Source organism: Melanostigma gelatinosum, assembly GCF_949748355.1.
Source record: "Melanostigma gelatinosum genome assembly, chromosome: 18".
Lineage (NCBI taxonomy): Eukaryota > Metazoa > Chordata > Actinopteri > Perciformes > Zoarcidae > Melanostigma > Melanostigma gelatinosum.
Genome location: NC_136651.1, coordinates 7,863,111 through 7,886,426, shown reverse-complemented (window position 1 = coordinate 7,886,426; position 23,316 = coordinate 7,863,111). Strand labels below are relative to the sequence as shown.

Sequence of the window (23,316 nt, the reverse complement as noted above, 5' to 3'; positions counted from 1 at the left end):
CTAAGGAGGATCCTTACACAGGACCACCACCACTCACCAGATCGCTGGATGTAACCTGACCCTGTATTCTAGGCCTTTGCATGGCTGCGAAGAAGCAGGCTTCTTTTTTTTTCCCCTCCCGGCAGGGTGGGGCGGGTGGCTCTTTTTGTGGGTTAGTAGTGTTGTGACTGTGTTTGTTGCAGGATGGAAGGAAGGAAGGAAAGAAGGTTTGGCTAGTGGCTGGAGAGGGACGGAGGCAAGAGGGTGAGGAGTGGCTGATTCACTTGCATGTTTCCACCATTGTTGTTTTACATTCACTTTACTGAGATTGCAGTTTTACACAGGATTTCAGGTGGTAATGGAACATGTATTAAACTGCTGTTGTCGAGAGGGGTTCCGTGTTGTATATTTTTCATATTTGTCTGTATTTAATCTTCATTTACTTTCTACGTCAGGCTGTCATGGCTGTGACTAGCTGTTCTTTCCACCGGGCCTGTCTCTCTGCTGCAGCCTCGCACAGCTCAGCAGCCATTTTTTTTTTTTCCCCCTCACTGCAATTCTTGCCTGCTCTTTCCCTCCATAGCATTTCTCTCTGTCATTTTGTTGATGTTAGCCTCATTATTACAACTATCCCGTCACCTGGATTGAACTGAGAATTGTTGCTTTTAGAAACCAAAGACGAGGCGACAAGATACGGGTCTGTGTGTGTGCAGATGTGTTTGAATAAGGAATTTGGATCAAAGAGCAGCACTGGTTTAACTGCATGTACAAGCAGAGCAGCTCCATGGCTGTGCCTTTTGTCCCCAACACCCACAACACAAAGACACAGTACATTTCAGTCCCATCATGTCTCTTTTGCAGTGCTCAATATAAAAAAAAAATAAAGACTGGTTTGTTTTTGAAGAGTTACAGCCGAACAAAAACATGTTCTATGAACATTGGTTGTTTTTTATTAATACATTTGATGTGTTTGTTCGAGTGAACATCCTTACATTTTCCATGTATCCTTATCAAAAGTCTTCACCTGTCATGTTCATATCTACACTTCATATTTCAGTATTTGTTTAATTCAACCACAAAACCAGCTGACTGCAAGTCCACTGATAAGAAAAGAACTAAAAGTATGCTAATGTTAGATGTTGTATTTATCATTTGGACCGAATCAATCATCCTGATTATATATCCGTAAATAAATATAAAAAAGAGGAACTCTCTGATGCCTGTCTTGCTTGGAATATACTGGTTTTCTTCACATTTAATTAGTTTGATTATAGCAATGCTGACCATGTAGTGATGAGAGGAAATTGTACCCACAATCAATGTCATGAACATGTCACATCTATCCCCCGTGTGGACCCGCAAGTGGTTCCCCGGTGTTTCGGTCAGAAACAGTTCAACGAAGTTGCCCAATGTAAAGACGAACGAGGTATAAATAGAACCAATTGTACGTCAGCTGGACTATGTTTGTCAGAGGAGCTTTGTATAAGTGTGATGCACAGATTGATTTCGAGATTTAGCAGGAGAGAGTCCTGAACTCAGTCTGCTGTACATTAAACATCAAACACAAGAAAGCAGCGACCAAGTTGTGTTGTTCATGGGCTGTGAACACCGGTGACCATGTGGCTGAATGAAACAAACAAACAAAAGCTGAATGATGTGTATGTGCTTAGACCCAAATCCAAAAGACATACTGTAATTTAGAATATAGGAACACATTTTGACGATTAAATATAGTGAACGTCGTGGCTTCTTCCTAAATAACAAAAACATCTATACATTTTTTTTTTGGATCCGTCATCATCCTGTAATGGAACACAGTGTTTGAATAAAAAGAGACTTTCCAGGAGGGCTGAAAATGAATGAATCCTCTGCTTACCACCTCATTTTAGTCAAACATATAAGAAGCATCTTCCAAAGATGGAAATCTGTATTGTATAACACTATTAATCAAATGTGAATTTGAGAACATTTTAATTAATATATATTACCATGAAACCTCCCTAGTTGATTACTTGCACTAAGACAATCATTTTATGAAAAGTTTTCTAAAATGTTATGTAATGCAAATGGTAAAAGAAATGTTTTAAGAAATGTTTTAAGCAGCTGTTTCCATTACAGTCAACAATCTACACTGTTAGTATTACTCACTCGAATGTACATCCACCCCTTTTCACCATATAACCCCAGAATTTGAATAAACATTTACTTTTGAAGAACTTTGTACATCTGTTTCATTTTCTTTACTGGATAATACAAGATTATTCAAACTTTTTTCATCTACAAGTCATGATTTTCTCCACAGCTTTTTGCATTGCTGCCTTCATGTCCCAACAAAATATGAACATGATCATATTACAGTGGCCTTAGTCTTCAAAATTTGGAGAGAATTACAATAATTGCCCTGTAAAATATCAATTTCTCATTGCTAAACAAATTCGACTATCAATATGAACCTGCCATCATCATGAGAAAAGGCCTCATTTGGGACCCAAGATGGATTTAGGATGATGTTAGTCATGATAGTCGTTCATGACGTGTATCGTGAAAAGTCATGTCTACAAGAATATGAACATTGTCATTGCGGAAACTATGATCCATAATATCAGCTTCACACACAAGACATCTTATAACCTAATGAGCAGACTGCAGATGAAATAGACACGGAACATTCAACACCAGATCAACTTACTGATCATTCTACCATTTCCTCTGTGTTCCCCAGGTAATCTCCTCAGAACACGAGCAGGACCATGGGAGATATGAAGACGCCAGACTTTGATGACCTGCTGGCGGCCTTCGACATCCCTGACATGGAGGATCCTAAAGCCGCTGTTGAATCTGGCCCCCATGATGACCATGACGGACAGCTCAAGCATCCCAATAGTGGGGTGACGAGTGGTGAAGACGAGTCCCACAACCCCTTAACAGGACTTGACGTTGGCGTTAGTGTCATTGTCAAGAACATCCGAAACGCAGACACTAGGGAGCATGGTGAAAACATATCAGAGAAGGATGGGCATTTCCATCCCCAACCTCCTTCTGTTGACATTGGCAATGGTCTTCATAATAGCTTCTTGGCCGCAATACAACAAGGTACTCATTGCACCAAAAATGGATGGAAAGCTCCCAGGGAGGAAGGACAGTCAGTTAACAACCATTCACCAACCTTCAATCAATTCAGCCCCATCTCCAGTGCTGAAGAGTTTGATGACTGTGATAAAATTGAGGTTGGTGACCCAACTGACAAGCAGGGAGGCCAGTCATCCTTTATATCCACTACTAAGACAGAGGACCAGAACCCTAAATATCCAGTATCATTAGACAATGCTTCTAAGCCCACAACAAACAAAGACCACAATCTTGATCAAAACAAGAACACCAGTGGAACCCTGGGATGTTCGAAGTCTAACGAGCTCCGTCGATCACGTTTACCTGAGGGGGAACTAAAGAAAACTGTACTCAGGACTCAAGATCAGGAGTGCAGGGAGACTGGAGAGCCAACGGGGCTCGTTAATGTGTCCAGTTTGTCTCAAGTCAAAGCCAAGTCCTCCGCAAAACTTTCATCTTGTATAGCAGCCATAGTCGCCCTCAGTGCCAAAAAGGCTAGCCCTACAGATTTGGGTGTTTTGGATTCTCCTACAACACAGAAAGAATCCACCCCTGCCAATGAAAATCCCAGAGCTCTAGAGAAACCACACGAGCAGGAGTCAGCCCTAGAGTTTGCAAAGAGGCTGCTAACAAGACAACCAGACAGTCCCTCCAGTGTCATCAGTGAGGGTAGCAGCAACGATTCCCCTGCCTCAAGCACAGACACCACTCTGGTCATCCCAAAAGTCAGGATCAAAACAATCAAGACGTCATCTGGCCAGATCAAGCGTATGGTCAGCCGAGTTGTATTGGAGTTTGATCCTGAACGTCTGAAAAGAAGAGAGAATAGTGTTTCTGTCATGGCAACCACCAGTGCAAAGTTCTCATCTTCTGCAAGGCCCCCTCTGCCAAGCACAGTATTAGCTACCACTGGAGGCCCTTCAATTGAAATAACCAAGCAAATGACTATCAAACCTGTGGCGACAGCTTTCCTGCCTGTCTCAGCAGTCAAGACAGCTGGTTCCCAAGTCATCAACCTGAAGCTATCCAACAATACCACAGTTAAAGCAACAGTCATCCCTGCTGCATCAGTGCAAAGTGCCAGCAGTGCCATCCTAAAAGCTGCTAATGCCATCCAGCAACAGACTGTCATGGTACCTGCCTCCAGTCTGGCTAATGCCAAACTTGTGCCAAAGACAGTACATCTACGTAACCTCAATCTTCTGCCTCAGACTGTATCCTCCTCTGTCTGTGATCTCAAAAAGGCTCTGTCCTCCTCTAAACAACCACAGCAAATCAAACAGCATACAATTATCGCTGGCCGGGCCTCAAAGAAAGTCTCAAGGATTCAAGTGTTCAACAGCTCTCAAAGCTCTGTAGTGGACGCCTTCAACAAAGTCCTGAGTAGCATAAATCCTGTCCCCGTGTACGTACCAAACCTCTCTCCGCCAACCTCAGCTTGTATTTCTCTACCCTCACGTGGCTACAAGTGCCTGGAGTGTGGAGATTCATTTGCTCTTGAGAAGAGTCTGGCACATCACTTCGAGCGTCGCAGTGTGCGGATTGAGGTCACCTGCAACCACTGTGCTGAAAGTCTACTGTTCTACAACAAATGCAGCCTCTTGTCTCATGCCAGGGGCCACAAGGACAAAGGGGTTGTCATGCAGTGCTCACATCTAATCCTAAAACCCATCCCTGCAGATCAGATGATAACAACATCACCCTCATCAGGCCCACCCAACATCACAGGCACCACCTCCACCTCCCAAGCACAAGCGACCACCCAAATCCCAGGGAGAGTTGCTGGTTCAGGATCCCAGAGTACAGTGATTTCAGCTCCATGCAGTGCTCCTCTTGTTGCAGCCATGCCCTTGGAGGATGATGCAGCAAAGCTCTGCAGGCACAGCCTCAAGTGCTTGGAGTGTAACAAAATGTTCCAGGATGACAGCTCGCTAGCTATGCACTACCAACAGGCACAAGAGTCCAGTGGGCAGGTGTGTGTATGTTATGTGTTAACTGCTACATACCGGTAATATGGTGAAATTGTATTCAGCGGCCTTTCAGCGGTTTAGTGATGGTAGCCACTATATCGGGGTGCCTCTGGTTCCCATTTATTTTTCACATTGACAATGTTTCGTGACTCACAGTTGGAGCACTTCTACAGCTTGGATCCACAAAAACATGTAATTAATAAACGGCAATGGTTTCCAGTGCCATGATAAAATGCAATTGATGATTTTCTCTCTCTCCTCTTTTCAGAAAACATGCACCATCTGCCAAATGCTTCTACCAAATCAGTGCAGCTTTCTGTCACACCAGCGGATCCACCAGCACAAGTCTCCTTACATCTGCCCAGAGTGTGGTGCCAGCTGCCGTTCTGTCCATTTCCAATCACATGTCACAAAGAACTGCCTGCATTACACCCGTAAAGTCGGCTACCGGTCAGTTTACCTTAACTACAATCATAACATTATTAATTTGCATTTTAGTTTTTTTTTTTTGGGGGGGGGGGGGGGGGTAGCCAAATCTGAAAACAAATTCATGGTATTTACCATTGAGCAATGTTCTTCCTTTCAAAGTGGCTATACTCAGAATTGATGCATCTTGCTCTTTTCTTTTAAAGTGCCACTTACAATGTCGTATCTAATTACAGTTATTATTACTGCATTAGGTTTGCCTCAGCTTGACAATCCCATTCAGCTGAAAGTAATATAATTCACAAGGGACCTTATGGGGGCAATTGGACCATTTCTATGTTGAGCAATCAAAGATATAAAAACATTCAAAATGAAAACTCAGTATCTGACCATGCAGTTATGGTTCAATAATGACTCTGGTCTTTCAAAATATTACAAAATATACTTCTAGACTCAAATTTTAAATCTCCAATGTTATATTTGTTTTGCAGTTTGGGGATGATACTTTCAAAACCATTCGGTTATTTGGTTTCTTGCAGAGAGTTCGATGAAAGGATTGATACCACACTCGGCAGATTGTTAGCTTAGCGTAGCATACCAGCTAGCCTGAATCTCAGCTTGCTCTCTATGCAAAGACTTTTTTAAAGTGCTTCGGTCCGAGGAATGAGTTAAACTGACTTTCTGTATATTAAATGCGTATATAAATCTGACTTCTGCAACCTCTTATTCCTTCCCTCTCCAGCTGTATCCACTGTAGTGTGATCTTTGCTGATGGTGCAACTGTAAAATCCCACATCCAGAGTTCTCACTGTGAGATCTTCTGTAAATGTCCTCTCTGCCCCATGGCCTTCAAGTCTGCACCTGGAACGCACGCTCATGTGAAAACACAGCATCCAGGAATGAAGGCAGGAGAGCCCAAGTAGGTCAAAAACACTGTGGGCACTTATTATTTATGAATGACAATACAAACCAAATGTATTTCAGTTTTACATTCCGTCAAAGACAGAATTAAGCAGAAGTGTTTTCCTGTTGTACAGTTGGTGTTCATTTTGAAGAACACACCTTTTAATTAAATTCAAAAATGTAATCTTATATTAAATAAAAAATAGTACTCAGTACACACATAGTACACCAGCCTTTTTATCAAAGAACTGTCAACACACATACGCACTCTTCCTTTCACACAGGCACACACCAATGTAACCTAATACCCACGTCCAATTCATTTTTCAAAGAAAAATCATCCTTGCTGCTTCATCAGTAGAAGGATTTGTGGGTTTTAGACATGGTGGCTTAACTTGGTTTTTTTCCACATGGAAACCTTTCACTGACTCACATACAGTCCATCATCAGCCCTACTGGTGATGCAGGTGCTCAGTAGCAGGTGTTCTGGTACCATTGTTTGGGATTGGCCCTAAATTTGCCCCAAGCTTAAAGCTGAAGAAAACATATCTGACGTGGAACAATATTCAAAGTGCTAAACTACCTATTTCAGAATGTTTCATTATTTTATCTCATCACGATATAAAACTATCTAGAAGGTTTGTTTGGAGATACATTAGGTGCAAGAATACAACCGCAAATATATGTGAAAATAAGACATTTCTAAAAAAATTGTGTGATTATAAATTTGTGCATTTTGCAGTTAATTTGCAGTGTATCTTTAAGGAAGTTTTTTGTATGTCTTTCAGGTTGATCTATAAGTGTTCCATGTGTGATACCGTGTTCACTTTGCAGTCCCTGCTCCACTCGCATTTTGAGCAGCATGTCGTCAATCATAAGGTTTCAGTGTTCAAATGCCCCGACTGCTCCGTGCACTACGCACAGAAACAGCTCATGTTGGACCACATCAAGGTGGGCATGAAAAGCAGTTATTCTGGTGATGCTTGACAACAACATTTCCTTTTTATGAATGCATGAGTCTGTGTTTAACTTTTAATCCACTCTAAAATCAAACCTCACGCTGTGAATTAAAAATGTCTGACACCATATGAGTACCACTAAAAAGTTTAGATCCTTTCCAGGCCATCCATGGGACCCTGAAGACCATCGAGGGTCCACCAAACTTGGGCATCAATCTTCCGCTCAGCACCAAGCCCACTAATTCCAACAGTACCAACAGCCCCAGTAACAATAACAACAACAAAGACGGAGGAAATGACAAAGGCCGAGTCAAGGGAGTAAAGAAGCCTTCACCTTCACCTCTAAAGAAAACAAAGAGGAACTGCTCAGTGGACCTCAAGAACCCGCCCAGTGCGGGATACACGTGTGGAGACTGCAGTAGTCTCTTCAGTTCCAGGGAGGTCTTTGTGGCTCACATGAGGCACGAACATGGCAAGGTGAATGTCAACAACCAGTCTCATTGGGAAGTTTATGATCATGACACGGCCCTTTTTGAGATTCTGCGTAGCGTTAAGAAATAGAACAAACACCTACTTTATAATTATTTTAAATGAGTAACACCACGCTGTAAAAATACGCTATTACAAGTTAAAGTCCTCCATTAATGATGTTACTGAAGTAAAAGTATTAGGAAAATGTACTTAAAAAGGTACAAAAGTAAAAGTATAGAACTTGAGTAAATGTCCATAGTTGCGTTCCTCCACAATTCACACTAGAGTAAAATATATAACTGTCTATATTTTAAAAAGGTATTATGCATTCTCCTTCCATTGCAGATGCTGAAGAAACACCCATGTCGGCAGTGCGATAAGTCCTTCAGCTCCTCCCACAGTCTTTGCCGACACAACCGTCTCAAACACAAGGGACAGCGGAAGGTCTACACCAGCCCGTGAGTACACACATCCACTGTGGCGTTCCTCCAAGTCCTCCGAATTCAACGACACAATAAAACAATAAAAGTGAGCAACCTGATACACGCACGGTCTATTGAGCAGACAAAATATTATTCAGTTTACTGCAGCGGAACACAAGATTAGCCGTGGACAGACAGCGGTGCACACTAACTCAGTCACTCACTCACGGACGCACGCATACAAACAACGATCACATGATTCTCCTGGCCGAGATAATACCAATAATAAACACAGAAGAAGAAAATCAGCTTGCAAAGGGGTTACAATTGTTATTTTCTCGTACTTTTGATAGGCACTGTCCAGCTCTCAGTCAGCCGTTCACTAAAAGAGTGCTGCTGGATCAGCACATCCATTTGATGCATGGAGTCAAAGACCCAGATGGGAAAACTGTAAACTCGGATTACACGGCGGCTCTAGCTGACAAGGAGACGGTACTGTGGCACACATTTGCAGACACACATTTATTAGGAGGTTAATCCTTTTTTCCATGGATGTTTCATTCCTAACCGATGACTTTAACCTCCTCTACAGACCCTCAGCCCCAAAAGGAAGCAAGAAGAGGATGAGGGGTCACCAGGCCTGAACTCCAGGGGCACCGACTCACAGCCGTTGAAGAGGCTCAAGGTGAACATCCTTAAAGTGCACAAGTGTGCCGTCTGCGGCATCACCACCGAGGACATCGCAGCGTTCCATCAGCACATTCCCCAGCACGAGTCCGACGGCTCGTCACACCAGTGTCAGGAGTGCGGCCTGTGCTACACCTCCCACCGCTCGCTGGCCCGACACCTCTTCATCGTCCATCGACTGAAGGAGTCGCAGGGTCTCGCCCGATGCAACGGAAGGGGCGAGGACGACGATGAGAGTCAGCGAGAGAACCAGCTGGACGCTGCGGACGGGACGCCGAACACCAAATGCAAAGTGTGCGGGAGGATGTTTGAAACGGAGGGAAACCTGAATACTCACATGAGGACACACGGGATGGCGTTCATAAAGTCCAAGAGACTGAGCACGGCTGACAAGTGACACTTTTAAAGCATTCCATCTGAGCACTGTTGTTTTAAACGTATGCAGATTGTTAAAGCGTTGGAGACAACCTTCAGTACATTATGCTGTATAGATTATGTACATGTAGGGTACTGCAATATGTATATAATACACATACATGAAGTCACTTTATGCGTGTTTCAGTAAACTGAATAGATAGATGTTTTATATAGGCTTTGAATAGATTTTTTTGATACAGAAGACCTTTTTTATTTGAAAGAGTTTCCATTGTTCTCACTAGGGCTAGATAACGTACGGATAATTGTTGTAATGGGATTAATCCTCATGCAGTCGGCAGTGTTCTCAATTTTCGAGGCTGCTTGTTTCAAACAGATGTCTAAAAACAAAAAAACATACATATATAAAACGTTTGGCAGCTTCAGGTTTCACCAGTTCAGCTGAAGTCTTCAGTTCCACTTAGATTTGAGAAGATCAGCTTCAAAGATCCTTTGTGTTTCAAGGAAAACTAACATTTCTCTCTCTCTGAGCACTCCTCAACTTCTACAATGAACTCTGGCTCTGAAACTTTTGATCCTAAAAACAAATCTCTACATTCAATTGAAACATCAGAAGATATCAAACAAAGATCATTGTTATGATAATTTACATGTCAACATCAGAAACAGGAAGCTTTTAAATTAACACATATGGGCCAAATTTAAATAAGCTTTTAGAAGTATATTTTGTAAAAGATTGTCTTACTTGTTTCTGACTTAATATAATTATGGCAGCTATTTATGATTATAGGTCTCAGAAAAAAAGGTGCATTTACCCGAATATCTAAAAAATGACTTTAAAAAAAAAGCACTTGCTTGTCATAACTATATCCGTCTTGTTACTTCAGTTCTTGCCTCTTTCGTTTTGGTGTTGAATCATACCGTGTGTTCATTGACAGGAACAACACGAAGGAAAACATCTTAAAGATAAAACATGACTGTGCAACTGAGTTATGTACACAAGACAACCAGTTAAATCAAATGAACAATAACTAATGTTGTGAGAACCACAACATTGTTTCCCATCAACTTTTTCTACTCTGACAATGAAACTTAAACTGTCTGGTGCTGTAGAACTGCATGTGAGAAGCAGTCTGTGAATTGTTTGTTGATTAGAATGTATCTTGCTGCTGCTGCTGCTGTTTTTCGACTTTTCTGATGCTTGTGTACAAAGCTCTTCTCTATGTCAATAAATGATGAAACCTGCCAGAAGTCAAATCTGATGTCGACTGCACGATACATCAGCTCTTCTCGATGGAAATATATCAGTGAACCTCTCGTGATTATTCACGCTCGTTTGATTTCATAAATCTGCTCGGAAATCATAGAAAAAAAAAAGATGAGCATTACAACTCCACAACTTGCATGAGTCATGGCATCGGTCTTTAGAACAAGGTCACCCTCTAGTGGCCATTGTTCAAGAACGAGACTGTGTTGCTGCTTCTCCAACCTTGAGACAAGTGGTTCCAGTAAAAACAAACTCAGACTGGGAAACAACAAAGTTTAGAGGAAATAAAAGCAGATACTTTTGTAAAACATCTGTTGTTCCAGTAGTAGTGATGGGACTACCCTACACTGCCATTATTGTACTTGAACTGTAATTATGTTGATCCTGTGTGGTGACCATAATCACATCCCGTCTCCTTTTTTTTCTTCACCTTTCATCCTCACGTAACCAAATCCTGTTCACACCTGATACGGAACACCAGGTGAGGATGCTCTGCAGTTGCCACAGCGGTTTTTCAATCACCTCCATGGAAGATGAATTTCACGCTATACCTTCTTCGTGATGATGTGTCCCCTCCCATGTTATTTAAACACATTCTCTGCGAAAAAAAAAGGTGCACTCAGTCCTAAAAATGGCCCCGGGTTGGGTGGTGTTCCTTCTGTTTGCAGGGTGTAGTTTAGCGCTGGACAATAAGCAGGCCTTTACTGTGTCTCAACAATGTTCGGAGGATACCAACACTTTCCTCTGGGAAATGAACCAGGACAGGCCGAAGGAATATGCTGTTCTCAGTAAGTGTTGCTGACTTTAAAAGGCTTTTTCTTTCTGTATGTTAAGTTGAGTCACTTGTGCTTTTGCAATGTGTTAGTGGAGGGTCAGGTCCATTTAAAACATGCCAGCTGTTCTTTGAGCGGGGACAGTTACATTGTCTTTAAAACTTAAGTGTTCATTTCTAGGAATGCACGTGAACCAGAAACATATACTGTACTACAAATCTTAAATCAAGATATAAGAGTTAATGTTCACATCAAAGAGCACCAACACATGTGTCGAATACACAACTTACAGTCTTATCTAGATATTCAAAGAACTACAGTTATTATTATTATGGTGAAATTGCTATGGTTTTGATAATTCCATTGTTTTGATTGTTTATTTCACATTCTTCATCCTTTTAAAACATGCAATTGTTCTTAAATGGTCTCCTATTTAATTGTTTAATATTAATAAAGCACTTTGAGCTGCAATTTGTATATGAAAGGTCAAACAACCAACAGGTGAATGAACAAGCTGTGGATGGACAATTGGAGAAATTACAAAGCTATATCCCTGCACACTATAACAACACAACAGCTTCAGTGTCCATGCAGGCAAACAGGCATAGTATGATCTCCATCATAACTCAATTACACAGCAGTCAGGTACCGTTAGTTGAGTACACACAAGACAGATTTGACTCACCGTTGAAGCCTTCTTTCATTCAAGGGGATGAAGTCACGTAATGTCCTTGTTGCTCCGTTTGTTTGTTTTTTTGCAAACAAAACTAGCTTCGAGTCTCACAACACAGCTAGATTAGCTTGCAACGCCGAAACTCTTGCTTCATTTCACGCTACTATTAACTGTTTGTTTTGAGTATGACTGGCTTTAAATGTTACGTTTGATTTTCTTTTCCAAACACTTGTCCATTAACAGTGTTACAGTTGCAACATAGTGACCGCGTCTGATTGTTTGATACTTTGTAATCAAAGTTAACAAACTACACGCGTCTTGTCCTGACCGCACGTGAGGGTGCAACGCCAGTTCTGACCGTCACCACACAGAGGGGCGCTGTTTCACTCATTTAAAGCAACCAGATGAAGAAATGGGAAAAGACAACAGTCGTCATATCTTTTTATTTAAATGACGCGATTGAGCCATAAAATAAGTCCTTGCTTGCCCTTTTCCTCAGGAAAAAAACTCAGTAAAACTACAGGGAAAATAATATTTATTCGTCCAATTTCTGAGTTCCAATTACTTGTATTTAAATTTGTACTGTAAAAACACGACAAACTTATTTCCCTTTTTTAGATTTATTTTCATTTAAATTCTTTTATTTTACATTGTATTGCAAAGTTGTGCAACTGGCACTGAAAAATAAATTTGTATTGAATCACATGACATTATATTGATTATAGTCACACAATTATATGGTCAATTATTTAGTCTGTTAAAATCTGTTAGAGCTTTAAATTAGGTTTTTGGATATTCAAGGAAGCAGATCATTTTTGCAATCATAATCAATCATCAATATGACATTTTACATGTTTTATTTTATGAATTCAGTCTCTTTTTATCCAAAAGGACTGTGGAGGATCACTGGTTTGTTCTTTTCACTAAGTTGCTTTTGTGTGTGTGTGTGTGTGTGTGTGTGTGTGTGTGTGTGTGTGTGTGTGTGTGTGTGTGTGTGTGTGTGTGTGTGTGTGTGTGTGTGTGTGTGTGTGTGTGTGTGTGTGTGTGTGTGTGTGTGTGTGTGTGTGTGTGTGTGTGTGTGTGTGTGTGTTGTTTGTGGTGGTGCTTGTCTGTGCATTGTCAGTGTATGATGCATTTGGAAAGATGGGTAGCAATGTCAAAGGAGGAAATGCCAACCAGCCTGGTCTGCTGCAGCAGTGTCGCTCTGCACGCGGCCCTGCCTTCTCCGGACAGTACTGCCAGGTGTTCCTCAGGCAGGTAAAACAAACAACATAATTATATTACAGATGAAATGTCATCCTGACAGTTCGCTTAGATTTTGAACAAAGTGTTTTTACCATCGCAGGAAACAGTCCAGTACTTTGTGGGTATTTGCGTTCCCGACTCCTGTGGAGAAGACGATGTACAAATGCTGGTGCTGTGCGGTCAGTGATTTTAAAATCAGTTTTCTCTGGACATTATCATTCAATCCAAAACTTGTTTTGTGTTACTTGTGACTTGTTTCCCCATTTTAACAGGGAGACTTCAGTTTGGCCAGAATTCCCTCATTCCTCCTTTACCTCCCATCCTGGTCAATAATTCCACTCAGGAGATGATCATGACCCACTGTTTGTCCAACAGCATTACCCCTGATGCATCAGATGTCACCTGTCTGTCAGTATATGATTGGATGTGCCTTTTATTTTTTTACTGTCTTATATGCATGCGAACATTTAAACTACACAGGAGAAGTGCATTTGTTTTGTCTTCAACATTGGTGAGTCTTCCCCTTAAACAGAAACCTTTTCTCCTGCAGGTTTGTGTGTTGTGTAATGGTAGCGATTCCTCTTGCGGCTACGCTGTTTACAGCTACATTAAGATGGCAAAGGAACAGAGAGGTCAGACCCACAGCGGAGTCTGCCTTTCTAAACACGGGCCTCAACCTTTATGGGACTCTGAAGACCAATGGCTCCTCCAGTAGCGATATTAATAGTGGCACCTCAGAGGACAATAGTAAGTACTATGTGTGTGTTTTTGTGTGAGTATATGATTTTCCTAAACATGTGTACCAGATGATGCATCACAAGCTTAACGCTGATCTGTATTTGAACTATAAGATAAACGACGAATACAAATTGAACACCGGAAAGTTGATTGAGCATCGTCTTTCGTAGACAGCAGCAGGCCCACTCCCCTCTGTTTTCCTCGAAGCTGTGTGCACCGGTGCCTTCAGGCGTTCTCTCTCCAGACCACCAGCCAGGGCGTCTTCAGCACCTCCTCATCCATCCCAGGAGGAGGCTACTCCTGCCTCAATGGCATCCGCGTCCTCAGCCTGTTGTGGATCATATGCGGACACTCGGCACAGTTCCCCGTAATAAACAACCTGGGTACGACAAGACTCACTGCCACTTGCTAATCCAGTCTGCAAGTGACAAATTTACGTAATACTTTTACATATACTGTGTTATCTCTCTTGCAGATAACTACAAAGACTGGAAGAAAACAGTCGAAAGCAACCCTCTGCACGTGCTCACCATCAGCGGGCCTGTTTTTCTGGCTGTGGACACATTTTTACTGCTCGGGTGAGACTGAAACAACACAAAGTTTAAAAGCATATGTGTCCGTAAAAGAAAGAAAAAGTGAGTGTTAAGTTGTCAGTTATAGCAGCTTCTCTGCGTTGTAGGGGTCTGCTTAGTGCAAGGTCTCTGCTGGGCTCCATCGACAGGGCTCAAGACAAACTGAGCCCCAGTTTGGTGGCCAGCTACCTCTTCAGGAGGATGAAAAGGTGCTGTCTGATAATCTATCTGTGTCATTCTCAATTGTTTTTTTTCTCAATTTCTCTTGGTAATAAAAAAAATGCTCTTGATTGTATGTGTGATTTAAAACCAGTCACATAAATAAGCATTGTCTTTGTCTTCCCATTGCTGCAGGATTCAACCACTGCATCTGTTCATTATGTGTCTAACCATTGGCCTCATCTCGCTGGTCCAGTGGGGACCCTACTGGTTCCCATTTATAGATACTATGATGGACTGTAAGACGTACTGGTGGGCTAACTTACTGTTGATAAGCAATCTCCTCCCAGTCCATGAGATCGTAAGTCCAAAGAATAATTCAGTGGCTCCGATTCTATTTTTGACTTATTTCTGAACATTGTATTTCGTAATCTTTCCTCAGTGTATTCCCTGGACATGGTACCTGTCTCTGGACTTCCAATGTTATGCTACCACTCCTCTGTTGGTCTATTTCTACAGACTGTATGTTCTTTATTTCCACCTTGGACGAACTTAATTGATGAATCATGGCCACAGCTCACTATAACAACTACAGTTCTTCTGTCTTTTAGAAACAGAGGTGTGTTTGTGGTGGTTGCTGGAGGCCTTCTGCTGATGACCACTGTGGCCAGTGCTGTTATAACTGCACTCCTGCACCTTCCAGTCTTTCAGCCATCTACACTGTAAGATTTAGTGAATGTGATCTAATATTAATGCAAACAGCTGAGGAACCGAATGCATGTGACATGAGATATGAAATCCAGTGTAAAAGAGAGGAAGGGCTGACCAGCCACTCTGACTGTTTGTTTTTTCTGTATTTTGCAGAACATCTGAGAATTATGTTTTGTCTTACTATGTGAGACCGCACACAAGATATGGGCCATTTCTAATAGGAATCTTGACTGGAATATATTTAACAACAAAGAAAGATCAGCTGCTCAAGCAAAAGGTGAGAACACCGCTGCCAGAATCGCTACACACATCTTGTTCCTTTTGTGAGAAATGTACATCATCAAGTCGAACAGATTCAGTACATTCACAAGCGGCTAAGCTGCCATCACACTCGTGTGCGTATTACCCTGTCTTGCTGTTAATCCAGTGGCAAGCCGCACTTGGTTGGTTCTGCTGTCTGTCACTCATGGCTTCGGTGGTTGCATTGGCCTACATCCTCGGGGAGACTCCGACCCATCCATCTGTGCCGCATGCCCTCTACCAGGGACTGCACCGGCCGCTGTGGGCTCTGGCTGTGACCTGGATCATTCTGGCCTGTGAGGAGGGCTACGGAGGTAAACCAAGAACAAGAGTCCAAATCCCATGAAATAGCATTTATATGCATCTTAACAAATATTCAAGTGTTTGTTTCTTCTACATTCTGTAACTTTTGATTTCTGTAGCAAAATGGGACAACAAACTGCATTTCAGTGCACAGACCTGCTGTATAAAAACATTGAATAACCATATAACCATGTAGTATGAGAGAAATATCTTGTACAATTTGGGCGGTTTTTACCCTTTGCCATAAGCAATACTTAAACAATAAATGATTATGTTTATTCAAGACCTAAATTATTGCCTTTTGTTTGATCGTTATTATTATTATTAATAATATGCACAGCAATCATAATAATAGTCCTAATTAAAGACATAATAATAATACATTATTTAAAGCAGATTGAAATAGATGGGCTATGAGTGCAATGATTTGATTAAACAAATATGGATAAAATACAGTATTAGCATGTCTGTAACTGCTAGAGTGAAAGCTTGACCTTGCTACATGAAAGCAGAAATATATATTTAAACATCTGAGCTACATTTTCTCATGTGTTTCCAGGTTTTATCAAGCGCCTCTTGTCTTTGGGTTTCTGGGTCCCTCTTTCCAACATTAGTTTTGCCTGCTATTTAACACATCCCGTCTTCATCATCCTCTACATCGGCTTGCAAGAGACCCCAATTCACTACACAGACATCAACTTTGTGAGTCAGCACATTGCATTCAGTTTCATCAAGCTTGATGTTGAGATTCTTTCAGTTTTCACCATTACTTGCTTGTGCTTCTAACGTCGTGTATGTCTCCTGTCTTCTATAGATGTACCTGTTCCTCGGCCACCTGTTGCTCACGCTGGTGGTCAGCTATGTGTTCACCGTGCTGGTAGAGAAGCCATACCTCCTCCTACAATGGAGCAGCACATAACAAGACAAAGTCCTTATCCAGCTATCACCCATTATCTTACATTCTGTTTGCTTGTGTAAGCTATGCCAGTGCTCCTGCTCCATTCTGCTTTTGTAGATAATAAACTGGTTTGTTTCAAAAAAAAAAAAGAAGCCAAGAAAAAAAAAAAACATCAGACGGTTTTTATGGTGATTGCTGAGTGTTTATAATTTAACGGTGTAGGCAGTATTGTTTACAGTTTACATATCCTTGAAAATTATTTAAAATGCATTTGAGTTTTCCTCTCCAGAATCAGTCACATCAACAAATCAGTAATCAGGAGTTAGAGAGGGGAAAAAAACCTACAACAGCATGATATGATTTATTGTTTCTCCGATTGGGCAAATTGCAATCTTTAAAGTTATTAAAAGAGTATAGGGGTCTAATGTTCAGTACTACCTCTTGCCAGGATAAGACTAGTGTGACTGGCTTCCTTGTTCAAAGTTCCAAAGTTCATCGTATTCCCTTTCATCCTTTCCCTCAGTCTGTTGGAAGACGTCACAATAACATGGGACGTATTTCACTGCACTTTCCATGGCAGTGAGTCAGAATTTACAAGTGGCACTGACTCAGCCGATGAGCTCATAACAAAGGTTTTCAGTTTCTTATGACGCATTAACGCGCCGCTACGTTTCCATCGTAGCACTTGAGTTATGCAGGGCATGTATTCTGATGTACATTGCATTAAGTTGAGTAATGCGTCGTGCACAGCCTCAAAGAAATACTTTGATCCTTCTGCAGCTGTTTATCTATTCTCAGAAACTAACATTTTATGTGGTGACTTTCACTGGGGTCATTTTGTCAAATGTACAGTTTCAGCTCGTACAGTTTCAGCTGTGAAGATGTGTATCATATTCATCCTTTGGCTGCTATGGCACTCCTGCCCTAATTGGTACTGGAAAAGCACGCTTTCACTGACTCATGCAGCCAGACAAACAAAACGTGGTTGTGATGCACACCGTTCTCCACCTAGTCCTTGCAGGACGCCAAGCTGAGGCAGACTGTGCAACAACATGGTGTAAAAATATACCTTGCTTTGGTAAGATGACACTTCTCTCACCATGACTACAAGAGTCCACGGGGCCACGTCCAATCCAAATCCCCAAAACAACATGCTCAAGATGGTGTAACATGTCTGTGACTGTTTCAAATTATTAACAACACTGTTTTGAAGAAGGAAAAAACGAGTATGCTGACAGTTCAAGAAATACTCAGCATGGCTGAGATACTGCTGTATATATATATGATATATGGCCAGTGTTTTACATTGTGTTATTTCATATTTACCTGTTTTTAAAAGATATAACATACTGTTGTACCCAGCCGCAGAACACAAGAAGTGGTTATTTTTTTATTTTGTTCAATGATTTGTTACCCAAAAGTCCATCCGCCATCTCAACCCATCAGCGGTTTCTTGCAGAGAGCGTAAATGTGTTTCTTTTGAGAAGCACATCCATGCACACACTTGCACTTCTCTCATAATAGCTACGTATCAACTCCGTACCTTACAAAAGACCTGTCTAAGTGCTGCTGGGTGATTACTGGTGTGATAGTCTGTCAGGTGATGTGACACATTATGAGCAAAGCTTCATTTTAGTGGTTTGATCACATTGCTCGCCTTTATTTATTTATTCATGTTTTATTCTTTATTTTATTTATTAAGTAATAAAGCTGCCGTGAAATATTTTTTCGAAAGACAAAAATCCCAGTCGGTTGAAATTAATACACAACTCCCACACGCATGGTCCAATAATATTCCCTCTGTTGCTAAGTAGATTTACAAGTCACCATAAGAACAGGTGCACGGACACAAGTGTTACATAATGACACGAAAAGAGCAAAAGGACACAACATCTTTTTAATGGTTTGTGTCCTCATCCTCTTCTGTTCATTGTGCTCGTAATGCAACCCTTTGTATTCTCTGTGTGTGTGTAACTAATAAAAGTGACTTCATACATTGCTTTGACAAATGAATTATAGGGTTGCAATAGTAGTAGCTAAAGATAACCACAAAAAGTCTATTTTTTTAAATGAGACTCAAGACATTGCTCTATTATTGTGGGGGGTCTCTGTTAATAAACCAGTATTTACAGCGTGGTGATTTAAAAGCTGTAAAAGTGTCCGTCCCCCAAACTGTCACAGAAACAATGATGTAAGAGCCATACATTACTCTTGGTTATAAAACTGTCCTTCACTGTCATTATGAAACAACATTATGTAAGCGGCTTTCTGAAAAAACTGCATACAAACAAAAGAGACAAACATCTAGGGTTTCCTCAAATGTAAAGAAAAGTAGGAAGAGAATTGCAAGGCAAGAAGTCAAAGACAGTAATGTTGAGGAGCTTGAGAAAATTCCCCCAAAGAATTGACTCACCAAGAAGTAAAGATTTAGAGATGTAAAGTTGTCTAACGTGTAATTACATACACCAGATAGTGAGTGTTTCGTGTAACAAGAGGCTGCTTTAGACTGTAAAACGTTGTTGGGTGAAAAGTTATTATTTTTAATGCACAACTCTGTAGACACCTAAAAGCCTGCTACCTTTTTTAAGGTTTCAAGTTGGTGCTCCAGAACTTCAACAAATAATATGACATTTTGTGAAATATGCTAATTTGCTTCCTAATTAAATGTTAGATAAGTAGATTATCTGTTCATTCAATATAGGGTTGCAATTCAAATAGCAGTTGGTTAGCTTAGCTTAGTATAAAGACATGGGAAAAGGGGGAAACAGCCTGGTTCTGGTCAAGGGTGAAAAAAATAAGCCACCTATGAGCCAAAGCTGCCTAAATAACCACATTTATCATACTATTGCAGTATTGTAAAGATTTCTTTCACCTTTGGACAGAGCCAGGCTACCTTTTTCCCCCAAGTTTCCAGTCTTTATGCTCGGCTAAGCTAAGCTAGCTAACAGTCTTTTGGCTGTAGCTTCAAAAGTAGCATACAGACATGACGGTGGTCATTCTCTCATCTAACTCTCGGCAAGAAAGCAAAATGTCCAACTCTTCCTTTAATTAAACGTCAGAATCAAAGCATCATCACATGACTCCACTGAGAATAAACCCTTTTTAAATAAAGTATCTATGGAGTCTGTAAACTTGGAAACCAACATTATTGTTGCCTTGCCTTTAAGTACAAACAACAGATTATAATTGTCCAATAAATTAGAATCATTTAACTGTTCAAATGATTCAAACCTGCCGTTTGTGTCCACTATGAGATGAGTAATTTGGCTGAATGAGAGGCAAAGTCACATTTAATTACCGTCACACCACTGTGAGATAATTGAAGAGCCAAAAAAAGTCTGTCCTCATTCGGTTGTTTTGGCCACTGACAACAGCACATTGTTGCTTTGCCAAAGCAGCTAGAGAGGCATTGATGTCACGTTTCTACACGGTGATAGTAACCGTCATAGAATTAGTAGTGAGAGTGTTTCCTTTTATGTTTCATTGAAAAAAAAAAAAATTAAATTTCAATAACACCCACAAGTTTTCATCTACAAACTAAAGTCAGCCAGCACTGAAACAGCCTGTAAATATAGATATTGAGGGTAAATGTTTAAGATCGGCACATGTCCCCAATATCAGGTAACTGACTTTGTACTTGTGGGGCACAACAGTTAAAAATAGACTCATACCCCGAGACCTCCGGCTCCAGCTCGAGCCCTACATCACAGGTCTATATCCTCAACCACAGCGCTATGACAAGGGTACGTACTGCATGCATGGCTGAAAATCCCCCCTCACAGGCTGAGACAACTCTTTTAATGCCTCAAGGAATGATCTTACTTTTATCACGTGTGACTCAGCTGCGAGGTAACAACATGTTCGACATTAGTTTGTGGTTTCCTTTGGGAAAAGTCAACGTCAATTACAACTGCTTCGTCTCACGCTGCTGACAGGCTGACGCGCTCTGCTGTGCTGCACGCTTCACATGATCCACTTTGTCAAAGCATCAGAATTAAATCCATGAAGTGATTTTCAAGTGTGTTGACTATTTGGTCAGTCCTCTGCTCCTTTGTAGCCGTCGGTGTGATGTTTTGGAGGTGGCACGTGTTATTAATATTTTCAAAACTGTGTTCCTAATTCACTCGAGCTCACGACTTTCATGCAAGTCGCTCACATGCAGAAGCTTTAAAGCTGCAGCGGGCTCTTGGGGGTGTTGTGTGACCGAGGATGAATCTATTTTGGCACCAGCAGTCGAGATGAAATTGCATTATACTTTCCTGCTCTCAGGTGCCGACAGCTTTATTGTTTTTTTAATGTCGGTACAGATCAAGTCCTATCTAATCCACTCGTCAACCACACCAGCAATACTGATTTCTGATTCGACTAAGATACATGGGACTATTAATATGCATGCCATAATTGTTGGAATGCTTCTTCTATTTCTTCCATCCCACCTCTTCTTCTCCTTCATTTTATAAGCTACAGAAACCATTCAACTATCAAAATGTTCAGCTCTTTCACCAGAGGGGTGCTATGACTTTTCATATTTCTAACCTTTAAACTTTTTGAATTATTAAGCTTTTTATTTTCAATGGGATCTCTATGGAGAATATTTTCAAATGGCTTCAGGCACACAGGTGTTCGCGATTGAGCCAATTAGTGATGTTGATAAACACACAGACTCACAGACACACGCGCACATACACTCCCCTCTCTCTCTCTCTCTCTCTCTCTCTCTCCCTCTCTCTCTCTGTGTCTCTCTCTCTCTCTCTCTGTCTCTCATACAGTCATTCAGGTCTTAGGGATCTCCTACAGGGATACTCCTACAAATATCACCACTGATGAATTTTTTTAAGCCACAGAAACTGTTCAAATATCAAAATGTTCAGCTCTTTCAGGAGAGGTGTGATATGACTTTTCATATTTGTAATCTTTAAACTCTTTGAATTATGAAGCTTTTTGCAATGTTTTTGCGATTAATTTCAGTTTTCAGCATTCCAACGCATTTTCAGCAGGAAATGCTTTTTCTAAATATGGAGTCAGTGTATTAAATGTGTTTGTGTTGTATCAAACTGATTGCAATAATTTAAGGAAAGCAATCTTTAAGATTAGGATTTTGTCACTGTTTTCTTGTGTTTTTCTGCCTGAAATGTGTGAATTATTTTTATATTAGACTATCTAAAGTTAGGCTGTGTATAGCATAGTCAACATCTCAGGCTTGAGTTCTGGGCTAGGTGTCCTTCGCTGCAGCAGGAATGTCACAAATGCAGGTCATGGGTGAAGATGTGCTGGTATGTTTCCAGCGTCTGTGCCACAAGTTCTCCCTCCTGCAATCTGGTGTATCAGGGAGCATGTTTTGAAGATTCCCCCTTCAACGCTTCACAGCAGGCCTCTATGTCAGGTGGCCAGTAGTGGGCAACACGGGCGATGTTTAAGACTTTAAAGACACAGCTTTTACAGTCACCTTAAGTCTAAAATATAAATGCAACTTTCATCTGAAAAATAACAAATTACAAATCATTATTCATCAGGTGTGTCAACATTTTAAGATGGAAAATCTTCCAATTTGACAACAACTTTAAAACACCTTCTTGACTACATTTCTTACCAAAATGTACGACCTTTGACCTAATGAGTGACCCCAGCGATTCTTAACAATTCCCTCAGTATGTAACTACTGGCAGCTCTACGGGCTTGTGACTCAATATTCTTGTGTTTTTTTATCTTGTAAACAGCAAATAGTGAGTGAACAGGATTGTGTAAAAGATCAATATCACTTTAAAATAATTCCCTCGCTGTCTATTGCACAACCCACATACTAGTGCATAGAATTATATATTGATGGTAAAGACAGCGCACGTTTTACTTGTGCAAGACGATATAAATTAGAGAGTGTAGTATGCAGCTGATAACAACACAGCCACCACACACCAGACGTTTTTATCAGTAACAACAATAAGGTTTCCTGTTGATAAGGTATGTCAAGTGTCCTTCCAAAATAGTCATTTAAAGTGGCATCACCCGCAACTAAGATTAGAGTGAGATAGTGCGCTTTACTTCACAGACTTCAAATCAGGGAGGTTTAGTGACACAAGAGCCTCAGGTCAGAGGTGATCTAACTCTGACTTTACTTTGCAGGTACTGAATCTGTGGACCTAAGGATGTAGTTGGAACGAGGGGAGGAAATGACACCAGAAAAGCAGGCACAAACAATCTGTGCGACAGAACTCAATGCAGTTCTTCCCAAAACTTGGCCCGAGTCTTTCTGCTGACAACCTCCTTCAGCAGCACAACTAGAAGTCCCGAAGTCCCACAGAAAACATGCTGTCTGCATACGAGACAGGAGCAGAGTCAGATGTCTCAGACCCCAAAGACAAATCCACTGGGCCTCTATC

The 23,316-nt window shown here is 41.1% G+C and overlaps 2 protein-coding genes across 2 annotated transcripts; both read left to right on the top strand.

The window, feature by feature from the left end:
* Positions 1-117: 117 nt before the first annotated feature.
* On the top strand, positions 118-10,522 carry znf532 (zinc finger protein 532). Its single transcript, XM_079289822.1, has 9 exons — positions 118-243; positions 2,702-5,060; positions 5,326-5,507; positions 6,226-6,402; positions 7,175-7,337; positions 7,508-7,822; positions 8,162-8,274; positions 8,592-8,730; positions 8,831-10,522. Exons 2-9 carry the CDS (start codon positions 2,730-2,732, stop codon positions 9,320-9,322), a joined length of 3,912 nt encoding a protein of 1,303 aa, XP_079145948.1. The 5' UTR covers positions 118-243; positions 2,702-2,729; the 3' UTR covers positions 9,323-10,522.
* Positions 10,523-11,198: 676 nt separating this feature from the next.
* oacyl (O-acyltransferase like) lies at positions 11,199-16,960 on the top strand (the record flags this gene model as incomplete). The annotated part of the gene is made up of 15 exons (XM_079290106.1): positions 11,199-11,355; positions 13,137-13,270; positions 13,359-13,441; positions 13,535-13,666; positions 13,809-14,005; positions 14,167-14,379; positions 14,472-14,574; positions 14,676-14,777; positions 14,923-15,088; positions 15,170-15,249; positions 15,339-15,449; positions 15,592-15,715; positions 15,866-16,052; positions 16,601-16,743; positions 16,856-16,960. 15 exons carry the CDS (start codon positions 11,199-11,201, stop codon positions 16,958-16,960), a joined length of 2,037 nt encoding a protein of 678 aa, XP_079146232.1.
* Between the last annotated feature and the right edge of the window lie 6,356 nt (positions 16,961-23,316).

What these genes read in the sequence shown, in the direction of transcription:
- znf532 (XM_079289822.1), top strand. Translation starts at nt 2,730, where the DNA reads ATGGGAGATATGAAGACGCCAGACTTTGATGACCTGCTGGCGGCCTTC. An exon ending in CACAAGAGTCCAGTGGGCAG is followed by an intron (nt 5,061 to 5,325) that starts GTGTGTGTATGT and finishes TCCTCTTTTCAG; the next exon opens with AAAACATGCACCATCTGCCA. An exon ending in ACCCGTAAAGTCGGCTACCG is followed by an intron (nt 5,508 to 6,225) that starts GTCAGTTTACCT and finishes TTCCCTCTCCAG; the next exon opens with CTGTATCCACTGTAGTGTGA.